Source organism: Neoarius graeffei, chromosome 26 (genome assembly GCF_027579695.1).
Source record: "Neoarius graeffei isolate fNeoGra1 chromosome 26, fNeoGra1.pri, whole genome shotgun sequence".
Taxonomy (NCBI): Eukaryota; Metazoa; Chordata; class Actinopteri; order Siluriformes; family Ariidae; genus Neoarius; species Neoarius graeffei.
In genome coordinates this window covers 1085065-1100092 of record NC_083594.1, presented here as the reverse complement: position 1 = coordinate 1100092, position 15028 = coordinate 1085065, and the positions used below count along the sequence as shown (strand labels likewise).

Here is a 15028-nt window from a genome sequence, read left to right as displayed (position 1 = left end):
TCACACTGCACACTTCCACACTTGTGAAGTTATATGGTTTCCCTGTATTTTGTACGGGAAAATGCATTTTTTTGGCTAACACGGTGTACACTGATTTTCATACGGAAAAATTACGTTTTGTATCAGATAGTTTTTTCGTTACTCCTTGAAAATGTTCTTAGCATGCACCATTTATTTTTTCAGACTCGCATGCACAATGAAACGGAACTATTTTCGATTTATGTAGGTTTGTAGTTGCACGTGCTTTTCTCGGTCATTTAAAGTGCATATTCTGGACCAATTCGGCTTTTTAAAATATGGAAGTATGTCCCTTTACACACTCATCCAGAAGCGTAATTTTTCACAAGGCCATCTGTCTACAGTTGAAAAAAATAAAATAACAAAATAAAAATAAAAAAAACAAAAATAACAATAACTGTTGAATAAAAATTATTTAACCTGAGACTTAAACTGGAGAATTATTATTATTATTATTCCCTTCCTAGCGTTCCGCTGCAGTTTTGTGTTTTGCTTCACGCTCTCTGTGGCTTTTATTTCCCACACTCCATTTCTATTTCCTTTTCCGGTTGTCTCGCGCTACGTGTAGCAGGTATCAAATTTACGGCTCCTGTTTTTATTTAGAATCTAATGTAATCTGTTGTGTGTATTAAATATTTACACAGATTTATATTGTGTACTGATGCTGTAATGGTTTCCGGATCTGACTGTAAATAGATTGAGGCGGATTTTTGCGCCATTTTTGTTAAAAGTTAGTGAAGTTTGGCGGAGCCGCGCTGCGTTCAGTGGCGCCGCAGTTTAACTGTTTAAAGGCTGCAGTTTGAGGGACGCGCAGCATTTCTGCTGTTTCACTGCTGCACCGGGACAAACACTAAACACCGGCCGGACTGCAGCTCTGGCCTCCTGTACAGTACAGTTAGCACACATGCTAATTCCAGTCAGGAGGAAGAGATTTAATATGAGCTGAAAGATGTGAACACGGCACGCGCTGCTTCTGAACCTCAGTTTTTATACAGAATCTGTTTTTAATTTTTCTTTTCTGTTTACAGACTGATTAACGATGGCAAAGTCAAAGAACCACACCACACACAACCAGTGTGAGTAACACACACACACACACAACCAGTGTGAGTAACACACACACACACACAACCAGTGTGAGTAACACACACACACACACAACCAGTGTGAGTAACACACACACACACACAACCAGTGTGAGTAACACACACACACACACAACCAGTGTGAGTAACACACACACACACACACACACAACCAGTGTGAGTAACACACAGAGAGGGAGCGGTGTTAAAGCTCCCACTGGATGATGATGATGATTTGTGGTGTTTCTTCCTTTCAGCTCGAAAGTGGCACAGAAACGGCATTAAGAAGCCTCGCTCTCATCGCTACGAGTCTCTGAAGGGGGTGAGTTTGCGTGGTTTTGCCTTTCCCCCTTATTTCAGCACTCTGAGCCGCGTTCTACAGCATTGCCGTGGTTTTGTGAGTTAAATTAAAGATAAAACGCCACAAACCTGGGCTGGGTTTCCCAACAGCATCGTAGCAGAAAGATCATCGTTAAATAGTCGAGCCAGCAGCACAATGAACGCGCACACACACACACACACACACACACTCAGTAGAGCTGGGCGGTGTGGCCTAAAAAATCTTCAGAAAAAATCAGATTTTCGATTTTTTTCCCGACTAAAAATCAAACTACAGATGACAAAGAAATGGTTCAGAACAAGTTTTACCTTTATTTTGTTTTCACTTAAATTTCCCCTTTGGGGTTAAAGTGCAACCAGAAACCGGAAAGTAGCCAAAAAACAAGCGTGTAGACGAGATGGCAGAGCATGCCACTGTAAACAGTGAGAACATGCAGTAACTTTTAGAAAGCTTTCTCCAACATAGCTTAGTTTCAGACTGGCACTGATACAATGCACCCGCAAACTTTAAAAAAAAAAAAAAAAAGGCCCCTCAAAAAATAAAATAAATAATAAATAAAACTGTGTTCTTTTCGATAAAAAAAATCCCGACTTTTCCACCGTATGTATGGGCACTGTGTCTCTTGCAATAAACATCGCGAGAGCATCTGTGATTGCTTCCACCGCCCCGTTCTGATCATCAGGCACACGGTGGGAAACGTGTCCGGGACGGCTGCTTGCTTTACTGTGGATGGTGCGCTCGTGCTGCAGCTGTGATCGTCCCGCTGGGAGCAGCACTTCTCCCGCTCCGCTGCAGGCTTCTGTTTAAGGGGTTGGAATAAATTCATCGTGCTGCTTCCTTTGGAAGCAACCGTTTTCAAACACACCTTACAACGAGGACCTGTTTGGTCTGCGTCCGACACCGCAAAACCGAACCAATTCCAGATCACAGAGGAAGTTACTCCTTTCTTGGGCACAAGTTGCAGCTTTCCCCCAATCGCTGCCATGCTGTGTGTGTGTCTCTATGGGAAGCGGAGGGTGGTCGTGTCAGTGCCCGATCCATTCTGCACATGCGCAGAGGGGCGTGGCGGAAGTTAAAACTGAGAGAAAACCAATTTTCATAAAACATGGATGCAAACGGCGCACCTTTTGGCGGATGGCGCCTTTTTCACGGCTGTCTGGGGGACTTGTGTGAATCGCGCAGATCCGATGAGTTTTTTTTTTGGGGGGGGGGGGGGGCGTTGGAGTGTCTGATTATAATTTCATCAAAGTAAATTCTGTATTAAAATTACTAAATAAGCAAATGCCGTTACCGTCCATGAAACATAGGAAGTATAAGTATGAGAAGAGAACAGTAAATCAGAAAGCTGCACACACAAAGCCAATTACATAACTTATGTTGGACTGATAGAAATCCTTGCACGTGAAGTGCAGCCAGCAGCAGATAATGGCGCGCAGCCAATTGGCTTTACATGCACAGCTTTCTGATTTACTGTTCTCGTACTTCCTATGTTTCATGGACGGTAACGGCATTTGCTTATTTAGTAATTTTAACACAGAATTGACTTTGATGAAATTATAATCAGACACTCCAATGCCCCCCCCCCCCCCCCCCCCCCCCCCCCAAAAAAAAAAACCTCATCGGATCTGCACAATTCACACAAGTCCCCCAGACAGCCGTGAAAAAAGTGCATCTGCCAAAAGGCGTGCCGTTTGCATTCATGATAAAAACGCCTCATCCTTAACTGTAAATTCAAATTAATCGAGAAAATCGATTTATTGCCCAGCTCTAACTCTTAGTATTAAGAGGCTTTTGGGAAACCCAGACCTGATCTGAACGATGTCCCGTATCGGACATGGGGATAATCAGACTGTCTGATAACAATCCCTCTCTTATCAGATGTCTCACCCTCAGAGGCTCCGCCCACACGATGTCTGATGTCTGTTCTACGCTTTTCTGCCCATGAGTTTCAGAATCTTTGTTTTGGGTCGAGTCACAATTGGAGTGAAAATCTCAAGTTCTTTCTGGTCAGGAAAAACAGTGATGTTTACAGGTTTAACCTTTTCCATCACCCAGTCGTGTACAAATCGCACGAATCACCTGAACATGGAGCCGGCGCTGAATAACTGATGATTGTAGATGTAATAAGTTTAAAATGTTTTGTGACCTGAAACACGCAGGACGTTCATTTCACTTCCTCCAGCAAGTCGATTGAGTCGGGTCACTTTCTCACTAGACTTCGCTCAGAACCAGACTGAGACCACCTCGCTCAGACCCAAGTATGATCCATGTTCCCCTTCTCGGTTCGGTTCTTTAAGCAGAACACCCTGGTGTGTTCTGTTTAAAACGCGTGTGAAAGCACACTTCAATGCTGATTGCGCTCTGGTTCTGTATGCCAGTTTATGAAGGGGGCATGAATACTGTGCCGCAGGGAGCTTTTCAGACTGAACATCGACAGAATCTTAAAGCAGATATGCAGAACCTTTTTTTTTTTAAATAAATTTGAGTGGATAGTATCTCCATCCTTGGCTTTTGTATGCTGCATAAGTGGGAATTTAAAAAAATATATATTTTTGAGAGTTAAAATCGACGGCAGAGTTGGCATTGGAGCCGCCCCGCTGAGCCAGCCAGCCCTGAGCACGTGACGTCACAGCAGGAACCGGTTTTAAGGCCGAGGCTTTTTACAGCTATAGACCAAAGTCTCGTCTCATTATCTGTAGCCGCTTTATCCTGTTCTACAGGGTCGCAGGCGAGCTGGAGCCTATCCCAGCTGACTACGGGCGAAAGGCGGGGTTCACCCTGGACAAGTCGCCAGGTCATCACAGGGCTGACACATAGACACAGACAACCATTCACACTCACATTCACACCTACGCTCAATTTAGAGTCACCAGTTAACCTAACCTGCATGTCTTTGGACTGTGGGGGAAACCGGAGCACCCGGAGGAAACCCACGCGGACACGGGGAGAACATGCAAACTCCGCACAGAAAGGCCCTCGCCGGCCACGGGGCTCGAACCCGGACCTTCTTGCTGTGAGGCGACAGCGCTAACCACTACACCACCGTGCCGCCTAGACCGAAGTCATATAAATAAAAATTTATGGTGAAAGTAAGAAATAGCGTTACCGACTCGCTCAACTAAGACTGATTTGACTTCACTGATTGTGGGTTGACTCCCATTAAAACAGGATGGGTGCTATAACTTATGCAACGTACATGTACATGCATGCATTTTCACTGATAAAACGTAAAAGGCTCATTAAATAATCAGATGAACTGAGACAATCACATTCTGAAGCAAATTAAATAATCTTATACCGCTAACTTAAACACACAATACAAGTTACATGGATTAATCTAAATGCAGGTAAACAACGTGTTGGGTTTTTTTTTTAGCCAAATGAGAGTCGGAGCTTACCCGTCTGCGTTCTCGCTTCTTGAAGGCCGATCTTGTGGCCGATATGTTTTTAAACAATCTGACTTTCAGTTGTTCGTTAAGTTCTCTGTTCATTCGCTTCTTCCACGTAAGGGCGAGATATTGCTGCTGAGGCGAGCTTATCCAGCGGAGAAATCAGACAGCTGGTCCACTCATTCTCCATTTTCTCCATACTGAATACTCCACCATTACTGCTCGGCTCAGGCAATTACTAAAACCCGGGACGTCACCAGTTTTAGCAACAACTGCGCTAAACTGGGTCACTGCCCAAGCAATAATATATCCCGTCCCGTCCCGGGTTTTAGCAACAACCCTCGGCTCACGCTCCGGGAGAACTGGTGCAACTGAACTTGCTTTCCTTTTCTTGTAGTTTTCTTTTCCTTTAATTGTTGCTACTGCACCCTCTTTCAATCCGGGCTTATAGCCAACGCTCCTCAACAGATCAGAGGTCTCGTACGAGTCTTCAGTAAAATGTGCAGAGCAGAGGAGAGACCACTTCGTAGGCACCCAATGTGCCCGTGAACTTCTCGCAAAACGCGTCCAAATCTTTGCAGTTTGAACATTCTTGGGCCGTGAATGCAACATAAATCCACCTTCTGTCGTGTTGCTGCACCGGCCAGCAACACATCTACGCGGCATGGTGATAAATTGGCTCTAAATGGAGGATCGGAGTTGCAGTCAGCTCTGTGTTTTAGTATAGTGGAAATGGCGATGAGACTGATAGACTTCCTGCTGTGACGTCACAGATGTCAAGGTCATTCACTCAGACCGCTACCTATATAAATCACTTTAATCATAAAAATTACTATATTAGATTTATTGTTAACGCTTAAAACTATTCCTGTGCCATTCTTGAGGTCTCAAGGCATTTATAAACGAAAGTGAGGCCATGGCTCTGCGTATCTGCTTTAAAGTAATTCAGATTTTTTCCAGTTAGTCCAGATATTCTGTTGTCTCAGATGACGTCACCAAGTGATTTAACATCACAACCAACCACTCAGATCTTCTTTTGTGAAAGTAGGCGGGTCTTAGCAATGCTTCAGTTTGACCTACGAGTTGGAATTGAAACAGTCATAAATATTAAAACAGAAATTTAAATGAACTGTACAGTGAGTTGGAGCTGATGAATGTTTGAGGATGATGCAGTGTAACGATGCAGCGTTGTTAAATTACAGTAATGATGTGAACAGGAGAGAGACTTTAAAAAAAATCAAAGCAGGAGTTTGAGAGAATTTACTTTTTTTTTTAACCAAAAGCTCAAGTTTAAAGTAAACTATATCAAGATTCAGATTTTCCCAAATTGTTCCGAAACACACTGCAATATCAGTGTTGGAGCTTTTAAATGAAAGAGAAACAATTCAACTGTTGACTTTCATTTCGTCCCACACGCGCAGTGCTGTTAAATTAACCGTGGTTTCCTGAAGTAAAGCTGAGAACGTGATTAACGCTGTTCTGAGTGTGTACTGAGTGATCGGGGAAGGGGACAGGGCTGTGTTCAAATGGTGTGTTTTCAAATTAATGTTCTTTTGTCTCTGCAGGTGGATCCCAAGTTCCTGAGGAACATGCGCTTTGCCAAGAAACACAACAAGAAAGGGCTGAAGAAACTCGCCAAGCAGAGAGCAGAGAAATAAACATGTTGGTGATTTGTGTGTACAGATCTTGTTTATACCATCCACAATAAAACTCTAGAAAGTGGAGCAAGAATCTCGTTTTCTCTCTCTCTCACACACACCTGCTGGGTGTACAGCAGAGTAGGGTGATATGACACAAATCTGTCTCATAAATCACAATACTAAGATCATTAGTATCACATATTTTTATCAAAACATTTTAAAAACTTGAAGTAGCTGTTTTAATGGAAGCATTTCATACTGAATCATTAAAAATATTTTTCCAAATATTTTACTTGGAAAAGTAAACTTTTGATTTAAGCATTTCAGCTTTTTCCTCTTTTACTTTGCCTGCTCTCACTCACCAAAACCTGTCATGTATCATAAATGTCTTCGAGTATGGTACGATATTTTTGTGGTGTTGCTGAACCCCAGTGTCGAGTTTCCTTTGGGGATCACGGCTTCCTGTAAGGACCTGATGAAGTGCAGGTTCCTGTTTATCAGTGGGCCACGCCCACATCACCACATTGGTGCGCTATTTGCAGATCTTTACTTTGGTGATGAGGTTCGGCTGTAAACAGCTCAACGTTCATTAAAGCAGAATTTGATCCAACAGCAGTTTAAACAGCAAACCAGGTCGGATTTCAGTCACGATCTGAGTCGCGTCATTAGAGACTCAAACTGACCAAATGTTTAGAAGAAGAAGAAACCTTTGTCACATGCACACTTCAAGCACAGTGAAATTCATCCTCTGCATTTAACCCATCTGAAGCAGTGAACACACACACACACACACCCAGAGCAGTGGGCAGCCACACCAGAGCGCCTGGGGAGCAGTCAGAGGTTCGGTACCTCGCTCAAGGGCACCTCAGCCCAAGGCCGCTCCACGTCAACCTAACTGCACGTCTTTGGACTGTGGGGGAAACCGGAGCACCCGGAGGAAACCCACACAGACACGGGGAGAACATGCAAACTCCGCACAGAAAGGCCCTCGCCGGCCACGGGGCTCGAACCCAGACCTTCTTGCTGTGAGGCGACAGCGCTAACCACTACACCACCGTGCCACCTTTAGACAAAAAACTGCGTCATCTATTACACCCTCTTCAGGTACACGTAAGTCGTGTGTTGTGCGCAAAGCATCACTATGATACTGATGTTCCAACTCTCAGCGTGTTCTCATTCAGAGAGTTCTAAAAAACAGAGTTCTTTTTTTAGATGTAAACTGAAGAGCACTGAGAGAAGCTGTGGCTCAAACTCGTTAACATTCATTTCCCTCGTTAGTGAGAGTCAGGAGGATTAACACAGTTGTTCAACATGTAGTTATTATTAGCTCAGCGCCAGTTGAAGTCCAAAACCCGTCTCCAGTGTGATCGCTGTGGATCAGTCAGAGGTGAAGCTGGAACTGTAAAGATGGAGTTTACACTTTACAGTTTCTCAGGAACACAATGGAACAAGCTGTGATAATTTTGTCTTAACTTTGAGGGAGCAGAGAGAGAGAGAGAGAGAGAGACTGGTGAAGGAATGACTGACTTTTCTCACTGGTGTTAAATGTAACTATAAATGCATAAAAAGTACGAGGTGTTATTTAATAAATAAAAAATGTTAATTGTTGGTAAGTTGCTGCGGTGTAAGAGGAATAAAACACTCAGGGACGTGCTGTTAGAGGAAAATAATCAACCCCAGGCTGGGCGCGCTGACTCCGCTTCACGTCAGGCTGCATTTCAGCTCCACAGTGGATTATTTTCCTGTGACCCCTAATGTGTTATTCTATACTTTATAGGGGGAGAGAGAGTCAGAAGTTATGATTTATAGCATTTGCATATTTTTAACAATAGTTTGATGAATTAATAATGATAATCACAGTCCAAATACCATGTGTAAAATATTTCCCCTTTTAGCACTTCTAATCAGAACTTTATTTGATTTGAATATAAACTGTTCCTCAGTGGCTGCAGGTTCGCAGGAACTCTTTAAACCCAGTGACTTTGTGCTGAAGCTGCAGCAGAATCGCCGTGTTGTGCTTCATTCGACTCCCTTCATGAACTCCAGAAACTCTGAAATAAAATCAACAGTTAGCATTCAGTTACCCAGTGGAGAGAGAACAGAATGCTGACGGCTCAAACGACTCCGTTACCGTCGTAATCGATCTTCCCGTCGTTGTTCCTGTCTCCGTCCTTCATCAGCTCCTCCACATCGTCTTCACTGATCATCTCTCCTGTTGCTTTCAGCATCTCATGCAGCTCCTCCATATCAATATATCCATCTCTGTTCCTGTTCTCACACACACACACACACACACACACACACACACACACACCTGACTGATTACACAGTGATAAATGATTGATTCAGGATTTTAATGGTTTCTGAATTACATTAAAACTCACCTGTCGAACATCCGGAACAGGTCGGCCAGCTCCTCCTCTGATTTCGCTTTGCTGTCGTCCTTCATACATCTGACCATCATCACCAAAAACTCGTCAAAGTCCACAGTGCCGCTGCCTACACACACACACACACACACACACACACACACACACTTCTTATAATACACGTCTAGTCACTCTGACTCTTACACACGCTATATTATTTAATTTTCATTTGAGATTTTTCAAAATAAAATGTTCATTTCAAACTTTATAAAAGTTTTTTGTTATTATTTATGTTCTTTACACTTAAAATTAGAGGCTCTGTTTTTATCGACTGTATTTAGATCCATTACAGAACCAAACACAGAGACGTTATTTCAGAATTTTAGAATGAAATCCTTTATTCCTCAGTGAAGACTTAAATAAATCTTTTATTAAACAGTTTTTGTTTATGTGCTTTACACTTTAAACTGGAGTTAGTTTTAAAATAGAGATCAGAGATAGCTTCATCTTCAGCTGCTGATTTTCTTAAATGTAATTTTGTACCTTTATTTATGCAAATGAGTCCTTCACCTAATTAAATATGCACACATTTGCACACTTAATGAAAGTCTGGTCTTAGTATACTTTTGTTTTCAAGTCTTTATTTCACTGTAAAAGGAGAAAAAAATTAATAGAACATTATAGTATATTTAATAATAATAATAATAATAATAATAATAACATTCTCATCTCATCTCATTATCTGTAGCCGCTTTATCCTGTTCTACAGGGTCGCAGGCGAGCTGGATCCTATCCCAGCTGACTACGGGCGAAAGGCGGGGTTCACCCTGGACAAGTCGCCAGGTCATCACAGGGCTGACACATAGACACAGACAACCATTCACACTCACATTCACACCTACGCTCAATTTAGAGTCACCAGTTAACCTAACCTGCATGTCTTTGGACTGTGGGGGAAACCGGAGCACCCGGAGGAAACCCACGCGGACACGGGGAGAACATGCAAACTCCACACAGAAAGGCCCTCGCCGGCCACGGGGCTCGAACCCAGGACCTTCTTGCTGTGAGGCGACAGCGCTAACCACTACACCACCATGCCGCCCCTAATAACATTCTTTTAGTAAAAAAATCCAGTAAATAGGAACATGTTGAGAAATTCCTCAGTGATGTTTTTCAGAATAAGGACAGGACTAAAGATGGATGAACTGAGGTTTGTGATGTTTACCATCTTCGTCGACTTCATCGATCATCTCCTGCAGCTCCTCCGGCGTGGGGTTCTGGCCCAACATCCTCATCACTTTACCCAGCTCTTTAGTGCTGATACAGCCGTCTTCTGCGTCCTGAACAAACACCTCGAACGCCGCCTTAAACTCTGCAAAACACACACCACATCTCTGAGGAACACCAACCTTTATTCATTCATTTTCTCTGAAATCAAATTCCTCACAAATATTACTTTTATGCACTTTTTATTTGTTAATACTTTCTTTCTTTCGTCTTTTTGTGGTTTGGGGTTACATTCTTTGGAGGATGGGGGTCCCCTGAAATCAGTCAGTAAATATATCTGTAAACAAACTCATTAAAAAGTAAATGTATTGATGAGTGTACTGACAGGCGTTCCTGTATTTAATAATAAATATATGTTAATACTGTTCTGCTGTGTAAATATCCTACAATCTCAGTTTCCCTAAAGTCATTTATATTACATTATTACTGTATGTTTATTTTATGATAATTGTTTATTTAGACACAGGCGCACGGGAACACAGTTTAGGTCAGGGGTGCTGCATATTAAGTAGCCTAGTTAATGGGGGTCATGGGTTTGTATATATATATTTATGCTGTTATAATGATCGATACCTTGACATCGCTGCAGCGTGGTACCTGATGTTCCATAATCTCTATGTAACGCCTGTAAGCAGAACCAACCTGTGATTTTGGCCGATATGCCTGAAGCCGGGGCAGCACGGTGGTGTAGTGGTTAGTGCTGTCGCCTCACAGCAAGAAGGTCCGGGTTCGAGCCCCGTGGCCGGCGAGGGCCTTTCTGTGTGGAGTTTGCATGTTCTCCCCGTGTCCGCGTGGGTTTCCTCCGGGTGCTCCGGTTTCCCCCACAGTCCAAAGACATGCAGGTTAGGTTAACTGGTGACTCTAAATTGAGCGTAGGTGTGAATGTGAGTGTGAATGGTTGTCTGTGTCTATGTGTCAGCCCTGTGATGACCTGGCGACTTGTCCAGGGTGAACCCCGCCTTTCGCCCGTAGTCAGCTGGGATAGGATCCAGCTCGCCTGCGACCCTGTAGAACAGGATAAAGCGGCTACAGATAATGAGATGAGATGAGATGTCTGAAGAAGCTCCATTCCTGAGGCACATTAACTGAATATTTTCCATCATTAACAGATTGTTTGTTTTAACTACATGGTGGCGGAAAGATAGAAAGACTAACTATTATTTTATCAGATCCTGAAGCCTTGGCGCCAGAACCGGTTTTAAAGTGATGTAAAAATAAGTGGGGGTTCGGGGGGTTCTCCCCGAGAACATTTGTAATGTTGTAGAGGCTAGATAGCGGGTTTTGCGCAATTTTAGACAGAACGAGAACGGTCTTACCAGAAAACATGCTCTCATATCAGTTAGGCTGTGAAAACCATGCAGGTGAAATTCGTAATGATTTAAAACGTTTCGTCCCTGCTCAGTACTCCAGTAGAGGGCGCTGCAGCGCCCTCAGCACCCCACTTCCCGCGCCCTTGTTTAGACACCCCCTCCCCCCAGAAGTGAACACCCGCACAGACTCGGAGATAAAAACAGGGCGAGTTACTGAGTGTGATTTGTAACTCTTTCATTTTAATGATAGGATTTAATTTTCGGAATGGTGGACACAGGCACATGTTCAGGTTCATGAGGTCAAAGTTCACATGGGTCAGCACTGGAACAATGTGAAGTAACTCTCTCTGAGGTTTTTTTTTGTTCAGATGTATAAAGATTAATTTTCCTGAATAAAATTACTATCATCATTATTTCACTGTTCTCTCTAACAGCAGCTCCGGCAGTAGTGCAGGTTTATATTAACACTCATTCTGATACGTTATCGTTTCTATAGTAACGACTCGTTCACAGGGGCGTGTCCAGCAGCTGCTCTGTAATCGCTGATGTGGTGAAGTTTCCTGTCAGGAGAAGTGTGTGTGTGTGTGTGTGTGTGTGTATCGTGTCTGTAAGGAGTCTCCAGTGTGAGCGCTGTGTAACAGTCAGAGGTGAAGCTGGAACTGTAAGGACAGAGGAGTTTACACTTCTGTACAGTTTCTCAGGAACACGATGGAACACACTGCGATTATTTTGTCTTATTAACTCAAAGAGACAGAATAAAGAGACGCTGGTGAAGGAACGAGTGTGTATCGCTGCTATAATACCAGTAACAACAGGAATTAACACACCTTACATGCAAATATAAATGGATAAAAAGCATCACGTTTATTATTTGTCAATAAATGCTAACAGTCAGGAAGTTGCTGTGGTGTGAGAGGAATAAAGCACTTGGGAACGTGCTGTTAGAGGAAAATAATCAGCTTTGGGGTGGTAACAGTAACTTCACTTCACATCAGCTCACTGCCACGTCATGGATTATTTTCCAATAACAGCTCAACACCAAGTGTTTTATTCGTTACACAAGTGACGAGACTTCAGTAACAACTTATTACACATCTCCCTCTGAGAGACAGAAATATCATCAGCTGTCCAATCATCATGATAGAATTCTCTCTCTCACACACACACACACACACACACACACACACACACACACGTACCACTTTTCTGTTCTTCAGTGAGTTGCTCCACCTGCACACAGACACTCTGCAGTTAGTGTTTCATAGAAATATAACCAGGATATAAATGACCTTATCAGATATTAGGAAATATATATATATATATATAAATAACTTTCCATTAAAATTCTCTTAAACACACAAGTTAACACTCTACTGTGTGGCTCACATCCCACTGACCATACAATGCAAACTCTACAGTTATTTCACTTATTTGATTCTATTAATTCTATTTTTTGTTGAATTTCGCTCAGTGTTTGTTGCTCTGTATTGTACTGAATATCCTGTGCGAGTTTCACACCAACAGGAACATTAAAAACATCACAAACAACTTTTCTTCACTTTTTAAAAAATTATAAATAAAATAAGCTGAATGTTTATATTTATTATATATTTATCATGTTTTTAAACTATCATTTCTTTATTTATTAAAATGCTGCTCAGGAACAAATTGTTAATTAATTTATGCAAATTTTACTAATGGGCTGAATAAACAAATATTAATGTATGCATATCTCATTAATATTTAAATAAACAATTTAAATACATATCTACTTCACTTTTTGTATTAATGATGAAGTTTATGGTTTGTGAATGTAAATTAATTTATTGCATTATGCAAATTATGGGAAAGTTTTAACATATTTTCTATATACAGTATTTATATTTTTTGTTGTGTGTTGTGTAAATATCTCAAACTAAGACACTCAGGTAAACAGTGAGGTAGTTGACGAGGCGTGGTGCTCGTTGTAATGTTATACTGTATCTTGTAAATCTGTTAAAATGAACACTAAAGTGATTTTCATGTACACACTGTGAAATGCCCAATTCAGTCAAATCCAACATTCCCAGACTCAGACCCTCCAGACCCCGACTGTATTCAGTGACATAACAGCTCATACCTGTTCATGTGATGATGTAATAGTGCGCTGGTTCTTACCGCTGCTTTATAGATGTCGTCCATGCTGAGAGACTCGTCCTCTCTTCCTGACAGTTTGGAGAATTTTCGAAGCCCAGCTCTCGGTTTTATAGTGCAGTCCGTTTTCTCCCCAGACATTAAAACGAATCATTTATGAACAACTGCCTCGGACAGTAATGACGCCTTAATTACCGAGGGCCAAATCTGTGTTCCAAATCTGTTGTAAATACTCACTCGTCCACTTACCCTCAGCGGAGTGTCGAGAGACACCGATTTACTTTATCAGTTAACGGCTGAGTGTTTATTTAGGGCCGACACACAACTGTTTGTTCCTCTGGAATATTCAGGGTACAATCACAGGACGTGTGTGTGTTCAGTAGTGTAGCTGAAGGACCCAGTGTGTGTGTGTGTTCAGTAGTGTAGCTGAAGGACCCAGTGTGTGTGTGTGTGTGTTCAGTAGTGTAGCTGAAGGACCCAGTGTGTGTGTGTTCAGTAGTGTAGCTGAAGGACGCAGTGTGTGTGTATGTGTGTGTTCAGTAGTGTAGCTGAAGGACCCAGTGTGTGTGTGTGTGTGTGTTCAGTAGTGTAGCTGAAGGACCCAGTGTGTGTGTGTGTTCAGTAGTGTAGCTGAAGGACCCAGTGTGTGTGTGTGTGTGTTCAGTAGTGTAGCTGAAGGACCCAGTGTGTGTGTGTGTTCAGTAGTGTAGCTGAAGGACCCAGTGTGTGTGTGTGTGTGTGTTCAGTAGTGTAGCTGAAGGACCCAGTGTGTGTGTGTGTGTGTTCAGTAGTGTAGCTGAAGGACCCAGTGTGTGTGTGTGTGTGTGTGTTCAGTAGTGTAGCTGAAGGACCCAGTGTGTGTGTGTGTGTTCAGTAGTGTAGCTGAAGGACCCAGTATGTGTGTGTGTGTGTGTGTGTTCAGTAGTGTAGCTGAAGGACCCAGTGTGTGTGTGTGTGTTCAGTAGTGTAGCTGAAGGACTCAGTGTGTGTGTGTGTGTTCAGTAGTGTAGCTGAAGGACCCAGTGTGTGTGTGTTCAGTAGTGTAGCTGAAGGACGCAGTGTGTGTGTATGTGTGTGTTCAGTAGTGTAGCTGAAGGACTCAGTGTGTGTGTGTGTGTGTGTGTGTGTGTGTGTTCAGTAGTGTAGCTGAAGGACCCAGTGTGTGTGTGTTCAGTAGTGTAGCTGAAGGACCCAGTATGTGTGTGTGTGTTCAGTAGTGTAGCTGAAGGACCCAGTGTGTGTGTGTGTTCAGTAGTGTAGCTGAAGGACCCAGTGTGTGTGTGTTCAGTAGTGTAGCTGAAGGACCCAGTGTGTGTGTGTGTGTTCAGTAGTGTAGCTGAAGGACCCAGTGTGTGTGTGTGTGTTCAGTAGTGTAGCTGAAGGACCCAGTGTGTGTGTGTTCAGTAGTGTAGCTGAAGGACGCAGTGTGTGTGTATGTGTGTGTTCAGTAGTGTAGC

The 15028-nt window shown here is 42.8% G+C and overlaps 2 protein-coding genes across 2 annotated transcripts; one reads left to right on the top strand and one right to left on the bottom strand.

Moving 5' to 3' along the window:
• The first annotated feature begins 527 nt into the window (after positions 1 to 527).
• rpl29 (ribosomal protein L29) lies at positions 528 to 6563 on the top strand. Its single transcript, XM_060910566.1, has 4 exons — positions 528 to 589; positions 1047 to 1094; positions 1361 to 1425; positions 6398 to 6563. The coding sequence occupies exons 2-4, from the start codon at positions 1058 to 1060 to the stop codon at positions 6488 to 6490; spliced, it is 195 nt and encodes a 64-aa protein (XP_060766549.1). The 5' UTR covers positions 528 to 589; positions 1047 to 1057; the 3' UTR covers positions 6491 to 6563.
• A 1890-nt stretch (positions 6564 to 8453) lies between these two features.
• Positions 8454 to 13619, bottom strand: LOC132874464 (troponin C, slow skeletal and cardiac muscles-like). The gene is made up of 6 exons (XM_060910657.1): positions 13596 to 13619; positions 12638 to 12668; positions 10067 to 10213; positions 8857 to 8971; positions 8604 to 8740; positions 8454 to 8523 (listed from the first exon to the last, which is right to left on the bottom strand). Exons 1-6 carry the CDS (start codon positions 13617 to 13619, stop codon positions 8492 to 8494), a joined length of 486 nt encoding a protein of 161 aa, XP_060766640.1. The 3' UTR covers positions 8454 to 8491.
• Between the last annotated feature and the right edge of the window lie 1409 nt (positions 13620 to 15028).

Bases quoted from the DNA above. Each gene is read 5' to 3' on its own strand.
- rpl29 (XM_060910566.1), top strand. From the start codon at position 1,058: ATGGCAAAGTCAAAGAACCACACCACACACAACCAGT. The intron at 1,095-1,360 runs GTGAGTAACACA...TCTTCCTTTCAG, and splicing joins CCACACCACACACAACCAGT to CTCGAAAGTGGCACAGAAAC. The intron at 1,426-6,397 runs GTGAGTTTGCGT...TTGTCTCTGCAG, and splicing joins GCTACGAGTCTCTGAAGGGG to GTGGATCCCAAGTTCCTGAG.
- LOC132874464 (XM_060910657.1), bottom strand. From the start codon at position 13,619: ATGGACGACATCTATAAAGCAGCG. The intron at 10,214-12,637 runs GTACGTGTGTGT...TGTGTTTTGCAG, and splicing joins CACTGAAGAACAGAAAAGTG to AGTTTAAGGCGGCGTTCGAG. The intron at 8,741-8,856 runs GTGAGTTTTAAT...GTGTGAGAACAG, and splicing joins CTGTTCCGGATGTTCGACAG to GAACAGAGATGGATATATTG.